The sequence below is a fragment of the Meleagris gallopavo genome, chromosome 19 (assembly GCF_905368555.1).
Source record: "Meleagris gallopavo chromosome 19, MGAL_WU_HG_1.1, whole genome shotgun sequence".
NCBI classification, from domain to species: Eukaryota; Metazoa; Chordata; class Aves; order Galliformes; family Phasianidae; genus Meleagris; species Meleagris gallopavo.
The window spans coordinates 10033167-10049405 of NC_139422.1; the positions used below are offsets into that span (position 1 = coordinate 10033167).

At 38.3% G+C, this 16239-nt stretch overlaps 1 protein-coding gene across 2 annotated transcripts; it reads left to right on the plus strand.

The window, feature by feature from the left end:
- Positions 1 to 5144: 5144 nt before the first annotated feature.
- On the plus strand, positions 5145 to 14814 carry ZBTB43 (zinc finger and BTB domain containing 43). Of its 2 annotated transcripts, XM_085239707.1 has the most exons (3): positions 5153 to 5302; positions 6017 to 6065; positions 8004 to 14814. In XM_085239707.1, exon 3 carries the CDS (start codon positions 8027 to 8029, stop codon positions 9419 to 9421), a length of 1395 nt encoding a protein of 464 aa, XP_085095833.1. In that variant the 5' UTR covers positions 5153 to 5302; positions 6017 to 6065; positions 8004 to 8026; the 3' UTR covers positions 9422 to 14814. The 2 variants fall into 2 exon arrangements, with proteins under 2 accessions (XP_085095832.1, XP_085095833.1); XM_085239706.1 differs by lacking the exon at positions 6017 to 6065 and having other exon boundaries at positions 5145 to 5302.
- Positions 14815 to 16239: the final 1425 nt, after the last annotated feature.

Below are 16239 nucleotides of genomic sequence, written 5' to 3' on the forward strand. Positions count from 1 at the left end.
CATGCCATTCTGTACTTCATTGCAACTTGAGGGAGAGATGCAGTCATTTTCTGGTAGTGACAGCATGGTAGAGACAGCCTCTTACTCATATGTTCTGTGCTAAGCAGATCTATCTTTTCCTCAGTTATCTGTGTCTCATACTGTTTTCTTCATCGTTTATTTCTTATGGATTGTATATTCAAAACCTTCAGTGGGATTATTGTTTGTTCTTCACTCCCCTCCATGAAAATTTGATAATTTAACAATTTGATTGTATGCATCCTCAGTTCTCAGGGATCAACTTAGGACTGGCCTATATCCAATGCTTAAACTGTGAATTTTTTGGGGAACTTCCAGAATGGGAGCCAATAGAACATATATAATAGTATCAACTTCAGAATATTTTTTTCCCTATTGAAACTCAGAAACCATACAATGGAAAATGAATGTTTTCTTCCATGTTTTCCTTCACACTGTTAAACTGATTGCATTGCTGAGCTTTGTTGTATTTGGAGGATAGGAGGAGAAATACTTTTTTTCTTTGACTTTCGTTTCACTTATGAAAGGACGTGACAAAAAAACTAGTCACATAATGGTCCAGCAATCTTCTCTTGGCTATTCAGGAAATTTTTGAAAGACTGAGAGGGTTCCCAAGATTAGAAACAAAGACAACAGCAGCATACTGTACATCTTGTCAGAAGGTTTGTAAGCTATTCATTTTACTTTAGAATTATAGCCTGGTTTTCAAGTTCCAGGCTACTGGCTTCACTGGGGACAGTTTGGGGATTTTATCCTTAGATTCTTCATTTGGTTTAGAGGAAACAAAAGAGAAGGAAAGTATCTTCTTAAATGACCAAGTCCTACTAATTCCCATCATATTAAAGAGCCAACTGTATCCCATTTCAGAGTAAACAGAAGAAAGAAGATACTGGTGTAAAGTGCACAGAACAAAACCCTGATTTAATAATGGAACAGGTTAATGTGCTTATCATGAGAAACATGTAAATAGAAAGCTTAAAATAGTTCACTGTGTAATACAGTGAAATGAGAAATATGCTTAGATATAAATATATATTAAAAAAAAAAAGAAGATATTTTGAAAATACTAATGAGAAGAAGACATAGAGGCAATGTGTATTCCAAAACTTCTAAATTTTGGTCATCACAGGATTTTTTATTATCGATCCTATATCCAGTAATTTTAGATTTACTGTCCTTGCTTCTTATGAAATTACACAGAGGCTGCTGCTTTATTCCTCTCCAGGACAGTAAAAAGCAATAAAATTCTTGCAGATTTCAACAGCAGGCAATTCAATAAAAGGCTATGTATATTTTATAAGTACAATAAAGACAGGTCTATAGCTGAATCATAAATGGTTTTTTGTTTGGTTGGTTGTTTTCTGCAAGCATCTTTTTTGGAGTCTGTTTTCAACACATGTTGGTCTTCCCAACATGCAACTTTCCCTTTTTCGGAGAAGCAGAACGAAATTTATATATCTACAATGCATAATTTAAATTTTGCTCAAGGGATTTTGCAGCACACATGTATTTAAAATTTAAAGGTGTATTGGAACTCAATACTTTCTTATTCTTGGTTAGCACTATAAAGCTGCATGTCATTTTTTCTTGCATTGTAAAGCATACCTACCTCTACTATCTCTACCATCTCTACCATGTGGCATTCTCATCCTTCTGAGCAAACAATAAATATTTGATACAGTCATAATTATTTTCTAGAGTATCAATGCTCAGATTTTTTAAATTCTGCAGTAATTTCAGATAACGTGGATATAAATGGGTTGGTGTGTTTCTGAACAATAGTGCCATCATGCATTCAGTGAGAGTGCCTGTCTCTAAAATATAAAGCTTTATACAAATGTGAAACACAAATTTAGTGATGTGTAAATGAGCAATCCTTTACAATTACAGATGTGTAATTTTTTCTTCAAACTTGAAGGAAACATTGAAAAACAATGAACAAGCTGGAGTCAGATTAAAAAAAAATTGAGCACCCTTCTTACAATATCTGAGGCAAGTTCTGCAGCATTGAAAATCAGAATTTTATCTGAAAAGGGAGTGTGGCATCAGAAATCAAGCTTTCTAAACCATAAAACTTTACTGTGCAACTACGTAGAGTTCCAGGTACCAAAGGTTGCCCTTCTGAGTAGTTTCATAGGTAAGCCTGGCTTTGTACATCAAGGTACTGTTGTCATCATATTAGATCAAATGAAGATACCAACTCTCAGGGTATCTGAACACTATGGGATAGACATGAATACACTTTTTGTCTGTCTGTGCAGCTAAAGCTGTTGTAAGAATTATAAGAAAATATTTTATTTTTTTTACCAACAGAAATATCTAAAGTATCTCTGCCACAAAATCAAAATAAGCATGCTTTGAAAAGACACATATGTCAGCCCATTAAACATCAAGGAAGAACTTCCTTTCAGTTCAGACTTAATAGAATATTAACTTTATAACGGGAAAAATGTAAATCATTAAAAAACAAATCATGTAAATGAAGCACAGCAGGAACTACAGAGGATAAAAAAAAACCAAACACTGATATGAAAAAAAGCACTGAAGCCAAGGGAGAACAGTGATGATCAGCAAGCTTAGAAGGATTTGGACATGAACAGAAAACAAGAAAAATGAGAGTTAAAAATCATCTCAGATTTCAGTTTCTACATTGTTACTGATTTGAAGCTTTAGATACCATCCATATCAGAATTAGTGCTTGGAGCTTGGCGTATAAACACTGAACTCTTCCTAAAATAATTTCAGCAGTCTGCTTTCTACCAAATCTTAATGAGAGAATTCTCCTCTGGCATTGTCATTTTGCTATTTGAAGATGTCCAATATGGTGACCATAGATTTCTGTATGTTTGTTACTTTGGTGGTTAAATATTAATGGGAATTACATCAGGCACATTAGTCCTACATTAGTCCTAATTGCTTTTCTCCTTTTGAAAGCATTTTATCAACAAAAAAAGGTACATTAGTGAAAGTAACTTGAATCACAGTGGATCTATGCATGTTCTGGCACTGACGTGTGGTGCAGGACAGCAGTGATACAGGCCCAGATCCAGGAGTTTCTTTCTCCAGGTTGTCTGGTTGGAGGTATTTTATGAATAATATTCTGGAAATATTTGCAGCCATGAGAGAGAATTACTAGTTCTAAAATGTGAAATAATGTCATGCTTCATCTCACGCTAGGTGCCTTTTTTTTTTAATCTCTATAATCTCATTAAGAAATTACAGCTATGGTGGTGCTAGGTGATTGTTAACTTTACACAGTGCTGTTGAAGTGTACTGGTGCTGGCTAGGATAGAGTTGATTTCCTTTCATAGTAGCTTGTATGGTGTCATGCTTTGGGTTTGTGACTAAGACAACTTTGATAACACACCAACATTTTAGTTCTTGCTGAAAAGTGCTTATACAGAATCAAAGTCTTCTGTATTTCTCATACTGATACACAAGAAGGCTGGGGATGTGAGGGGACACAGCCAGTACAGCTGACCCCATCCAACCAAAGGAATATTCCATTCCATATGGCATCACGCTTGGCAATAAAAGCTGAGAAAAAGGAGGAGGGGGGACATTCGGAGTTACTGCCTTTGTCTTTCCAAGTAACTGTTGCCCTTCCAACTCAAACCATTCAATGATTCTCCGATTCTATGAGATGAAGATCTACTTTCATGGAAGTGGCTGAACATCTGCCTGCGGATGGGAAGTAGCAAATTAATTACTTATTTTGCTTTGCTTGTATGCACAGCTTTTGCTTTATGCTTTTGATTTTTGCTATTAAACTACCTTTATACTGATCTGCAAGTTTTCTCACTTCTACCATTCTTACTCTTTCCACCATCCAGATGGGGGTAGTGGGTGAGTGTCTGTATCACAAAAGGAGTATTTCAAGTATTTGGCTGCAGACGTCACAAGTCTAACACTTGAAAACATTATTTTTTTCATACAGATATGGTGTTTCCATTTTCCAGTAGTAATACTTTCATAATTTGGGGGTGATTTAGGAAACGACAAAAATAAAAGCTTCCAATTGTTCAGTTCAGTGTCAAGGGTGGCCAGGTGATGCCATCTTCCTTCTCATTAGCACAAATTTCTGGGACAGCGCAGTTCAAACTCCAGGAACTACACCGTCTGTGGCTTACAGCTGACCATGAGAGAGTAAGCATTCTTTAAAACAAATGAAAATAAACAAATAACAAACAAACGAAAAACCTGAAGAGAGATAAACTAATGAACCACCTGCAGCCTCCGTGCATTCGGTATCCAAGCGTTAATCAAGAACGTGCTGTTGGCCTAGCCTTCAGCACCATCTGCTGGGTCAAAAAGAGATTGAACATTCTTCAGGCTTGCTGAGGTCTATCCTTTGCACTGTGCCATCTCACCCGTTTCACACAGCCTAGGATCTTTAGACAAAGTTAAGTATAAAACATTCAAACATCAATCAGGCGTATTTGTACTTTATTTATGCCAGAATTAAGAGCCTCGAAACAAAGCCTTCTGCATAACCATAAGCAGTAGGGATTATTGCCTAAATTCCCATCCTTTCCCTCTTTACTGAAACACTATTATCTGCAGGGGATTCAAGAACGCTCAGTCCCTCCTGGATTTCTCAGCAGCGCACACGTTCCCAAACACTGGCATTATTTCTCTCTTTTTATTGCTACTTATAACAATACCCATTTTTGCCACTTGACTTTTTTTAGGCAAGTTCAAATTTCACTAAAAAATTCCAACAGAGCTCGCTGTTTCAGAGGTCTGTCTTGCTGAGATGTCCCTCGGGTTGGTGAGCACCACCCTTCATTTTCAAAGACTTGGGGAAAACCAGGGAAGAAGTACTGAGGAGATCCTAAGGAGGTGCACACAAAGAGACCGAGGAACTTCGCGGAGCGGAGCGGAGGGGAAGGTCCTTTAGTCAGGTACCACTGCGGCCCAGCAGCGCGCAGCACACTCGACCCACACACAGCCGGCATTCGGCCGCCCGCGGCGCTCAGCAGGCACCGCAATCGGGGAAGCGGATCGGATCGGATCGGATCGGATCCCCGCCCCGCCCCGCCCCGCCCCGCCCCGCCCCGCCCCGCCCCGCCCCGCCCCGCCCCGCCCCGCCCCGCCCCGCCGCCTTGAGGGCAGGCGGGAAGCGGAAGAGCCGTTCTCGGGCCGTCAGGTGACCAGGATGCGGAAGTCTTTCACGGGGAAGCGTTGTTTCCGGGGCCGTCCAGGCTGGTTGAGCCGTGTCGGCCGCGTTGAGCGCTGAAGCTGAGGTCGTGGCCCACTATGAAAGAGACTCTGCGGCCCCCAGGTGAGAGGCTATCCGAGCACAGGCCGCGGGAAGCCGCGAGGCTGAGGGCTCTGGCGGCGCGTGAGGCCTTCTCTGCCCTGTCGCCCTCCCCCAGCTTCACGCCGCTGCTGCCGCCTCGCGCGGCGTCTGCCTCTCTGTCGCGGAAGCGCTCTCTCAGGGAGCCGTGAGGCGGCTCCTGGGCCCGTCCCGCTCCCGGTCCTTTTCTCGGCGGCGATGAGCTGCCGTTGGGTTGCGGCTGTGCCCGTAACGCCCCCGCGTCCCTGCGGGTACCTGAATGCTGTGAGGCGCCCCGGTGGGCGTAGGAAATGAAAGGGATTCCTTCGAAAGCTTGACGGAGGGCTGATGTTACCGTACGCTGGTTGTTTACAAAATGATTTTATTTTTAAGCAGATGATACGTGCCCTGCGTTTCAGTATCGCAGTGTGGAAATGAAGCATTTCCTATGAACTGCGCTAGAAAAACTTTTTTTTAATGAGCAAAAATAAAGAAAAAATGCAGTAACAGATCCTGTAGAAGGAGAAATTTAAATTTCCAGAGGAAAAAAAAAAAGAAGCATTTTTGAAGTGTATGGCTTTACTATGTTTCTCTGGTGGATAACCATGCCAGGTACTTGCTGATACCTGGCAGCTTAGACAAGCAGGAATTATAGTGATCTCTCTTTAAATTGAGGCAATATATTTCCTAAATAGTTAATTTTGCTTTTTTTTTTTTTAGGTGAGTATGAAAAAGTAGAATCTTAAATCTGAGAATACTCTGAAAAGAGGTAAAGAAAGAATGTGCCTGCATTTTTTTAAAAGTAATTTTAAAAATAAGCATTTCATGACACGTAATGCATATAAGTGTCTGAAGTACTGCCATAATGTTGTCAAGTGTTTTAACCAAAGTTGAATGCAGAATTAACAGTTGAACTTGCAGACAGTATCATTTGCACATTTTAAGCTTCTTTTCACTTAATACAACATGGTAATTGTCTCAGCAGAATGTTTATGTGAGGCAGTCATTGTAGGAAAGGAGTTCTCTAAACTAATTTTCATATTTTAGCTGAGAATTTTGAGGTAGTGGGTAAACAACTCTTCAGTTGAATCATTGCTTCAACCAGTAAAGCAGTGACAATTCATGAAAATGTTAATGTTGCTGAATACAGGCAGTTTCAGTGCTGAGTTACAGAATTCTTAGTCATTTGGTTGTCTTCCTCCTTAGTGGAAGTTGGTTTTTTTTCAGGGCAGGGGGAAATTTGTGTAAGGTTTGGAGAAAGAAGGAAACTGGTCAAGAATGGTACCTTTTTACTTTTGAATATATTGCTATCACTATTTACTGTTTTAAATGATTTCCATAATAAGAAGCTATTCTTTCCAATCTGTTTTCTTCAGAGATCTATGTAAGAGAATCACGTTGATGCCATACTTCTAATTAAAAAAAAAAAAAAAAAAGGCATTTGAAAGTATAGTCTTCACAGTTCTGTAGACAATGCTCACCTCAGTGTTTGAGGAGTTTCAGCATGTGTTTCTTGACAGTTTTGGTGCCCATGCTCTCTCTTCTACAGTAATCTTATTCATCTTGATCTAAGTTAATGGCGAATTATCTGTTTTTACCTGTGCTCTATATGTTGTCATCCTTTTCTAGCTTTGGAACTTTAAAGAAGGAACAGTGAGGCTTTGGGAGAGTGGAGGAAAGATGTTAACAGTATGAGCTGGAAAACATCTGATCAGTCAGGGAGGGATTATGTAATGATTGACTGTTGATTAAATGTTGATTTACATAATCACTCCTGTGTAGACAGTATTTTGTAGGTACACACTGCTGTTTTTCTTGCACTTAGTAGTCATACCATTGTGCCAATGTTCCAGCACGTGAATGCAGTGCATCTAATAAATTTTTCTATAGCTGGTTGCATAGTTATATAGATTATACATTTATTATATACAATTTATATGAATTTATTATATACAGTATATAATATAACTACTGTAGTTACTGTACAGACTCTGTAACAGAGTTTCATAATCATATCCTCTGAATTCCATGTTTCCATGGAATCACTTCAATTTCAGAGTACTGCTTGTAATGCTTGTTCTATTTTTGTACCATGTACATGCACTTTTAAATCCTGTACATGTGTGCTCTCTGCCTATTAATTAGTATTCTTTCTTAGATGTGCAGGTCTATCTGTTAAAACTTTCTCTCTCTCCTACTTACGAGAAGCATCTTCACGGGAAGAACTGCTTTCTACTTCATAGCTCTTTTGGAATTCTGTTATCTTCAATTTACACATCAAATTGAAAAATTGAATTTTAAAGAGTGTTATTATTAAATAATTTTCAACTTTGTGATTGACATCTGAGTCATAGAAGTGTAAACATTAATATCTGAATTACTAGCTGAGCTTCTGGTGTACAATTGTTGAATTATTACAAATATACAAGGTATATCTCTCTGTAGCTCCTGCTGTAGTGGGCAAGTTGTCTTATAGAAAAAGCACAGCTAAATATGCTGGCATAGCAATTTGTGTCCTTAGTACAACTTTCAGGAAAGACAAAGTTGAAATCATGGAGGAAGAGTCGGCAGGGGGAAATAGAAATATAGCAGTGACGCATGTTCCAGAAAATATTGGAGTGATTTCCATGTGAGTTTATAAGGAAACAGAGAGATTAATACTTTACTAAGCAGAATTTCTGATCTTCTGTTGTTTGCTTTCTTCCAGCAAAACACTAAATTTGTAATGAAATGGAGTCTGGATCAAGTTCTTTCCGAGTGGAATTTCCAGATTTTTCTAGCACCATTTTGCAGAAGTTAAATCAGCAGCGCCAGCAAGGACAATTATGTGATGTGTCCATTGTAGTTCAGGGCCACCTCTTCAGAGCCCATAAAGCTGTTCTTGCAGCTAGTTCACCTTACTTCTGTGATCAGGTTCTCCTAAAAAATAGTAGGCGAATAGTCCTGCCAGATGTGATGAATCCAAGAGTATTTGAAAACATTCTTCTGTCTACCTACACAGGTCGGCTGGTAATGCCTGCTCCAGAGATTGTTAGTTACTTGACAGCAGCAAGTTTCCTTCAGATGTGGCATGTAGTAGATAAATGCACTGAAGTGCTAGAGGGAAACCCAACAGTTCTTTGTCAGAAGATGAATCATGGCAGTGACCATCAGTCCCCAAGCAGTAGTAGTTACAATGGCCTTGCTGAAACCTTTGAACTTGGATCTGGAGGGCAGACAGAATTCCACAAAGTGCAGGAACTGAGGGATGGTGAAAATGAAGAAGAGAGTTCTAAAGATGAGCTATCATGTCAACTGACAGAACATGAGTACCTCCCCAGTAATTCTTCAACAGAGCACGATAGACTTAGTACAGGAATGACAAGTCAGGATGGTGAAGAAGGAACTAGTGATAGTGCTGAATATCAATATACCAGACCTATATATAGCAAACCCAGCATCATGTCTCACAAGCGGTGGATCCACGTGAAACCAGAAAGATTTGAACAAGACTGTGAAGGTGTTGATAATCCCTATGATGAACATCAAGTTTCTGAATCCATGAATGCCATTCAGGCAGATCATTCAATCCAGTCTTCGGGTGTTGAAGACTTTCATATAGCTGATAAAAAGATGGAAGCAGAATTTGATGAACAGGCAGATGAAAGTAATTATGATGAGCAAGTTGACTTCTATGGCTCTTCTATGGAAGAATTTTCTGGTGAAAGGGCAGATGGAAATTTAAGTGCTCACAGACAAGATCTTATGATAGCAACAGGCTATGGTGAAGGCATTGAAATGGCTGCAGGAATTAAAGAGGAAACATCCCTCACTGGATTCTCGCATGCTGATAAGCTTTATCCTTGTCAGTGTGGTAAGAGCTTTACACACAAAAGCCAGAGAGATCGGCATATGAGTATGCACCTTGGTCTTCGACCTTATGGGTGTGGTGTCTGTGGTAAGAAATTCAAAATGAAACACCATCTTGTTGGCCATATGAAAATTCATACAGGCATAAAACCATATGAATGTAACATCTGTGGGAAAAGATTTATGTGGCGGGACAGTTTTCATCGGCATGTGACGTCTTGTACCAAGTCATACCAAGCTTCTAAAGCTGAGCAGAGTACTACTGAGATGAACTGAGACATTAGAGCTTACATTTGTTCAGTACAGTAATAAAAATAAACTAATTATTGAAATAGTGTCTGGTACTTGCTATTGTGAAATTCAAATTCTCAAAAAACAAGTTTCAGTGATTATGCTGGTGTGAGCAGACCAAATGTTTTATTTTCCACAATACTGTTCCAGGTGGTGGGTGTGCAGTGGAAATGGTTAATCCGAAAGGTGCTTACAAAATGTGTTCTGTAAGGTCTTTGTGACATTAATTGCTATCACAACAGTATTTAGAAGCCCTGTTGTTTTCTGAGTCTTATAAATTGACAGTAAAACCTAGCTCTAAATTGACCCAAATTGTGCAAGTATTTACATGAAGCGGGAATTCAAGTAGCCCTACCGGGGGGGCAGGGGTTATTAAAGAGAACTAGGACAACTACTGGGCTATGTGGATTGTCTGTTAATAAAATTTCTGTGATTCATGTTTTAAGGGGAAAAAAAGTAGAATTTCACTTTAGACCAGAGACTGCCAACGTACTCAATGTGCATCATTAAATAGCCTGCATTATTAACTATTCCTTATTGCAGTGCTTTATGAAAGACTGTGTTAAAGGTGGTTTGGCTTTTCTTTGTCTCTCTTCCACTTTTTTTTAATCTATCTCCAGTAAGACAAATGGTTGCTTAATTTTGTGCTGGTCTCTCTTCAGAGAGTCTGTAAAGCACTTAAATATAGTTGAGCACTATGTGAATTTTAAATTATATTTAATGCAAATTTGTTTATTCTTCCAGGGCCTAATACTATATGAGTCTTGACTTGATTTTGATTATTACACAATGAGAGCTATTGAAGTGTGTATAATAAGTATATCTTATTTTTAAAAAAAAAAGTAATATTTGGAACTTACCCAAAATACCTAAAATCTAAGATCTAACTGTATATTCACTTTTTTTTTTGTGACTTACTACAGTAGCAAGTACCAAACTCTGTAGTTTCATAAATTGACTTGATGTTTATTGGTACAAAATCTTGTTTGAGAACTTTTATCTAGTTTTATCTAGTTTTAGAAACATGCTTTAGGAAAATGATTTAGGCATTGATCATTCTTAGTTCTTTACTCTTTGAATAGTAAGAAGTAAGAACTATGATACAGATTCTTGGTACTGAACTACTGTGACTGGTTACATATGATCCTAAGTAGCCAGATCTGTTTACCTCTTCAAGTGAAGTTGCTTGTGGGGGAAGATGGGAAGATGCAGAAATACGATGTTTGGATCTAGTAATCGTGCTGCAGAACATGGTAACATGCCCATGTCCAAGGTCTGGATTTTCACAGAGAAAGTGACACTTTTTCATTAGGATGAAGATCTCATTCTTGGAGCTAGATGGAGGAATGTTTGTAGTTTTGAGAGATGCTGCCAGCTCTGCAAGTAGAGTGAGTGCATCACTTACAAAGGTGGCAACAGGATTTTGGGGTTGAAAGCATAGTGCATTCCTATGCAAAAGCAATAACCCTTCTCTGTACTTTACTGAAATATAAAGTCTTTAGAGTATGCCTAGAATAGAAAGAAGTGATATACAAGCACATTGTCTGTGACGTGAGGAAAAAAGTTAAAATGTTCAAAAGCTTCTAAACCTGTCTGGCCCCAGTTAATGCATTAAATCTGGAATGTGCAGGATAACAAACAGATGACTCTGTATGATGAAGCAAAATCATGTGAAGGTAATGCCAATTTGGATTCTTTTTTAAACTCCTAGTTACAGCTTGTCTTGAGATCCAACCAAACTGTATGCTGAACATCAGAGTTGTGCAAGCTGGGATTTATTACTTGGTGGGTTGTAATTGCTGTCATTTCTTTTCTGGCATTCTACTTACAAACTTCAGTTTTTTAAGAGGCTCTAAATCTTCTAACAATTCAGATATTTTTTCACAAAGAATGTTCTTAAAACATACTCCCAAATATCATGAAGCCATTGCTGGCAATGGGCATGAATGGTCAGCATCAAGGAGTTCCTATTCCTAGCACTTAATTGAACTCTAATATACCATGGTGGCCATATATATAACCCTTGTAATCAAGGTAACTAAACAGGGATTTGCTCATTAACACTGTAACCTGCTTAACGTATAGAAGCACTTTGTATTTAAAAAGTATAAAATATATATATATAATTATGTTTTTTAAACTTATAAATGACATTCCCTTTATGGTTTATTTCCACACTGCTAACACCGTCTTTTTTAATACTGAGAAAATTATGATGCTTGCCTGTTTACGTAAGTATAGAGGAAAGGGTTCTTGCAGTCATTGGCCCGATTTTCCATTCTTCAAGGCCTTACTCTGCAACAAGGGCATCATTTCTGCAAGTACCATCATCACATTTTTGAGGAAGTTATATTCATACTCATTTGAAGAATGATCTTGTATATTGCATTGGTTCTCAAACCCTTTCAAATTGTCACTTCAGTGTTGCATAAAAAGATGAAGGATGTCACTTCCCATTTAATCAATAAAAGACTGGTCAGAAGCACCAGGCTGAGAACCATGGTCAAGCAAAAAATTATAACCATTAAATCCAGACCACCTTACAGAGCTGCCAGCAAAACTGTTTCTTTTTACCAGATTGGAATGACTTTTATACGGGATGTTTTGAAGTTGAAAATTGCTCCTATTTGCAGTTAGATTACTTTAAAATAAAGCTTTAAAATGTACTGAGAGAGACACTTTAAATGTTTTTATAAGAGGTCCAGTAGATCATATTGTAGAACCATATCCTCCTTTAGTGATTCAGCATGAATAGTATCTTTTAAATATTTGCCTGTTACTGTTTTACTCCGTAATATGACATCATCTGGAACTCCAGCAAATGTTGCTGCACTGATTTTTTTTTTTTGTTAACACTTGACTTTCTCATGTTAATTTACATGAAACCATCTGATTGAAGGAAAATATTGATAAGGTTATTACAAGAGTTAATTGAGAGGGTTGAGTGTTTAAGTGAAGCTTGAGGTACTTTTGTAAAAATGTTACTTTTGTCTACCACGGGCAAGAAGTTGAGTTGGAATGCTTTTACAGAGATTAATTTACTGTGCTTCACCAGACTTCTAAACACTGATGGAGGTATTGAGAAAACAAAAAGTTAAACACTTTCCCTTCCTTAGCTCACCTTAACTGACGCCTCTCTTCCTCTCTGGCTTCCTAATCTAATTTCTGCCTGTTTTCACTGGGAGTTCCTCTAAATCACTTTGTTTCAATTCTCTTGGTGAGGTGAAAGTTTGCATGGGAGGTTGGGGTGATACATATATCCTTGTTTCTTAGTGGGCGGCCCCTTCTGTGCCAGGCTTGTCAGTGTCACTCCCCCTTGGTGTGGTTTATCCATGAACTGTAGTCGTTCCTGGGGTGTGCTTGTTCTTGGTTGGGTCACTCCTGGGGCTCATTTATTTCAGAGGTGTACCCGCTCTAGCACAGCTTATCCATTGGTTGAAGTCCTGTGGAACTTCTCCTCTAGCAGTTTTTCCTCTAACGCCATACGACGTTCTGAGGGTGGGTCTTCACACGTCACCAGTATCTCCTTTGCACATCTTCCATGAGCATCTCCTCAGTTTCTCCTCATATGTTTCTAGCTTTGTTTCCTCCACAGTATCTTCTTTTTTAATTCCTTGTACCCCTTGCTAGCATTTATTGCTTATTCTTAAATGCATTTCAGCAGAGGTGCTGTGCTGGTTCAAGATTTGGCATGTAATGGACTGTTTATATCAGTTTCAGTGCTAGCTAGAAACTGTTTTGACAGGCACAGGGCAATTTGTGACTGTTGCCGCGTGTGCCACCTTTGCAGCCCACTGAAACCCAGCAGTTTATGCCCAGGACAGCTGTACACAGTAAAGAGAGAAATGCAAATGCAGCTTTCTGAGCTGTTAGTCACTGCTAGGGCAGTGAATTTGTTCAAGAGATTTTTTTTTTTTTTTCCTGTCTGTGAGCAGCAGGGAAGTGACCAATATGTATCCAAATGCATATGTGGTAAATTTCATTCATCTCCCCATAAGCTTCATTACTTTAATGATATGGTCTTGAAACTGCTGTCAACAGCAGAAATGAGCAATATAAAAATACACAGAAGTAAGGTGAATATCTTCTGAAAACCAGAATTATTGTACACATAGGAGGCTATCAAAATTTTCTATTATTGTGAAGCCATTCATTGTCCTGTCAGTGGAAGAACATCATCTGCTATGACAGCTATGTTCATTTGCATTTCATTCCAATACTAAGCTGTTAATTACCACGTAATCGATGTAACTGACATTCCAAAAAAATATACAAAAACTCTCAGCAGAGTTAGGATGTCCTTTAGGTGTATATCTGACCCTTTTGAGGGAGAAGGTTGATATTTCACACACCACTGTTGTAGATTTGTTACTGTTTTTTAAGCTCACCTTCAAAGTTGCATGCAGCAAGTATCTTCATTTAATGGATGAGCAGGTAGACTCTAGAAGGTACTGTCCATTACATTTTTTTATTTTACCTTTTATTCATCTGAGATGTTTGTTTAAGAAACTTTGTCCTGTATAAAAAGCAAGGGAGAGTGATCAAAGGCTAATAACACTGAAATCCCTGTGCTGTTGAGTCTGAAAGAATGGAGTCGCTCCTTGTAATTTCAGCCCTTTTGTGCTGAAAGGTGAGGTGACCTTTCTCTGAATTCTGAGAGCCCATAGCAGTATACTGAGTATTTTGCTTTAATAGAATTAGAACATTTCTCAAAATATATGAAAGTTGCTTTTATTTTTTATCATTTAAATGCTTAATTGGATAGCTAGAGCTCTTCAGCTATGAGCTGTAAGCTGACAATGCCCTAGGGGAAAATGCTGGAAAACAAAATGGTATATTTTTAATGTGATTAAATTGTAAGTTCTAATTTTGCTTGAAGCCTGTGTCTGTCGATTGCTGCTCTTTTTTTGTTCTCGTTTTGTTTTGTTCTTCATGGGATTCCATATTTCTTCCAGAAATATAAGCGCTTATGCAAGTCAAGTGAATCTTCCTTAATGAGCTATATGTTTTTATTCTAAGAAGTCATTTATAATAGTAAAACTGCATATCTTGATATTTTGTGAGACGTTACGCTTGTATTGCAGAGGTTGGATAGATTTGTCTATAAATATTGCTGTCTTAATTGTACAGCATGGTTTTAATTTAATGTTACTGTTCAATATTTTCTTCTTATAGAAGAGTCTCATGCCCCCTTTTTGTATAACATGTTTTAATAAATGTTATCTGTCAACTTTGTAATGTTTTCTTAAGCCTGAATGAAAGGAATGCATGTCTAGTACTAGTACTTAATATTTCACTTTTACCAAATTAAGTACTCAAACAATACTTCAAATCCAGAACTTGTTCATATATAACTTTATTAAAAATGTAAAGAAAAAGTTGTAGTGTGTTTTCTTAAAATACTGAGCATGCCACCCTAGCCTAAGAAAACACTAAACAAAAAAACTGATTTTAAAAACTGATTTTTAAAACAGAGGTAGTTGATAAATTTCTGGAATTGATTCCAGTTTTATTTGCAGCTTAATTAGTTGTCACGTGAGTCTGAATTGTAATAAGTACAAACTTATGAAAACTCCAAAACACTCACTTAACAGTAACAGCAAGCGCACACTCAAAATGCCCACAAGTTTGTTAGAAGTAGGTACAGATAATACAGATTATCAGCTGATCAGATAATCTAATTTCTCTTGTCAAAGTATGAAAGAAATTTCTTACTGTGTAAATGTATTGAAGATTAAGCTTATGTTCCTCTGAGGATTCCTTTTCTATCTAAATTTAAACACTTTTACCGAACAATTTGTATTGTCCAGCCTCTATCAGTTCATTCTTTTTGAAGCTGTCATATCTGATGCATCTTTCTCAGCATGTCAACGCTTGCTATCTAAACAATAAATTACCTTACTTTCATTTAATGCATATTAAACTGCTTTTTTGATAGATCGGTATTTGTACACCACAGTCCTCCATATTCAGCAGTTTTGAACAGAATATTACACAAGGACATTTACTTACTATTGCTGTTAGTTACACTTTTTGTATACACAAAAGCCCAGAGTATTCTGCATGTTCAGCATTAGTCATTTGATTTTCAGTAATAAGTCTCTTATTTAAGTTTGCTGCTTATACCCTCGTCAGTTTACTCAAGCAACTTTGCCGTGTTACTGTGGAGCACCTGATTTCTGAAGATCTTCCATATGCTTTACAGGGAGAGAAAGACATGCCTTCAGAAGATAAATTGTGATGTCTGAGTTGCAGAAGGTGATTATCATAGCAGCACTTGTGGTCCTCCATGCAGAGTTACAGCAAGCTGTGCGTTTAGCAGTGAACTGTTGCCCTATGTACGCTATGAGCTTGTGCAGGGGCGTAAGGGAAAAGGACGGTGTACCGCAGATGACCTTAATTCCTAATTTATGACGCTCAGTAGAGGCAGTTGTTCACAGCTGGGGTGCAGAGGAGTCCTGTGCCCCCCTGTCCCGAAGGTTTGCTTGCTGACTCTTCGCGCGCTGGAAATGGATTTGTCATCGATGTCGCACCTAGCAGCCAGGGTGGTTGTTTTGGGGGGTTTGGGTTGTTTTTTTGTTTTCTCAAAAGCTCACAAAATACATCCGATCATATATTTCCAAAAATAATTATTTTTGGTGCGATGCTAAGCCATTCATAGTTTTTGTTTTCTCTTTTCCAAATTCCTCGCCGCTGTTAATTTTTGAATGCGTGTTAGGACCGCACGTGCTCGTGTCACCCAGCGGCATCGGGCACGGCTCTGCTCCCTCCTGTGGTAGTTCTACTGCGCGGGGAGCTGCGCC

What these genes read in the sequence shown, in the direction of transcription:
- ZBTB43 (XM_085239706.1), top strand. Translation starts at nt 8,027, where the DNA reads ATGGAGTCTGGATCAAGTTCTTTCCGAGTGGAATTTCCAGATTTTTCT.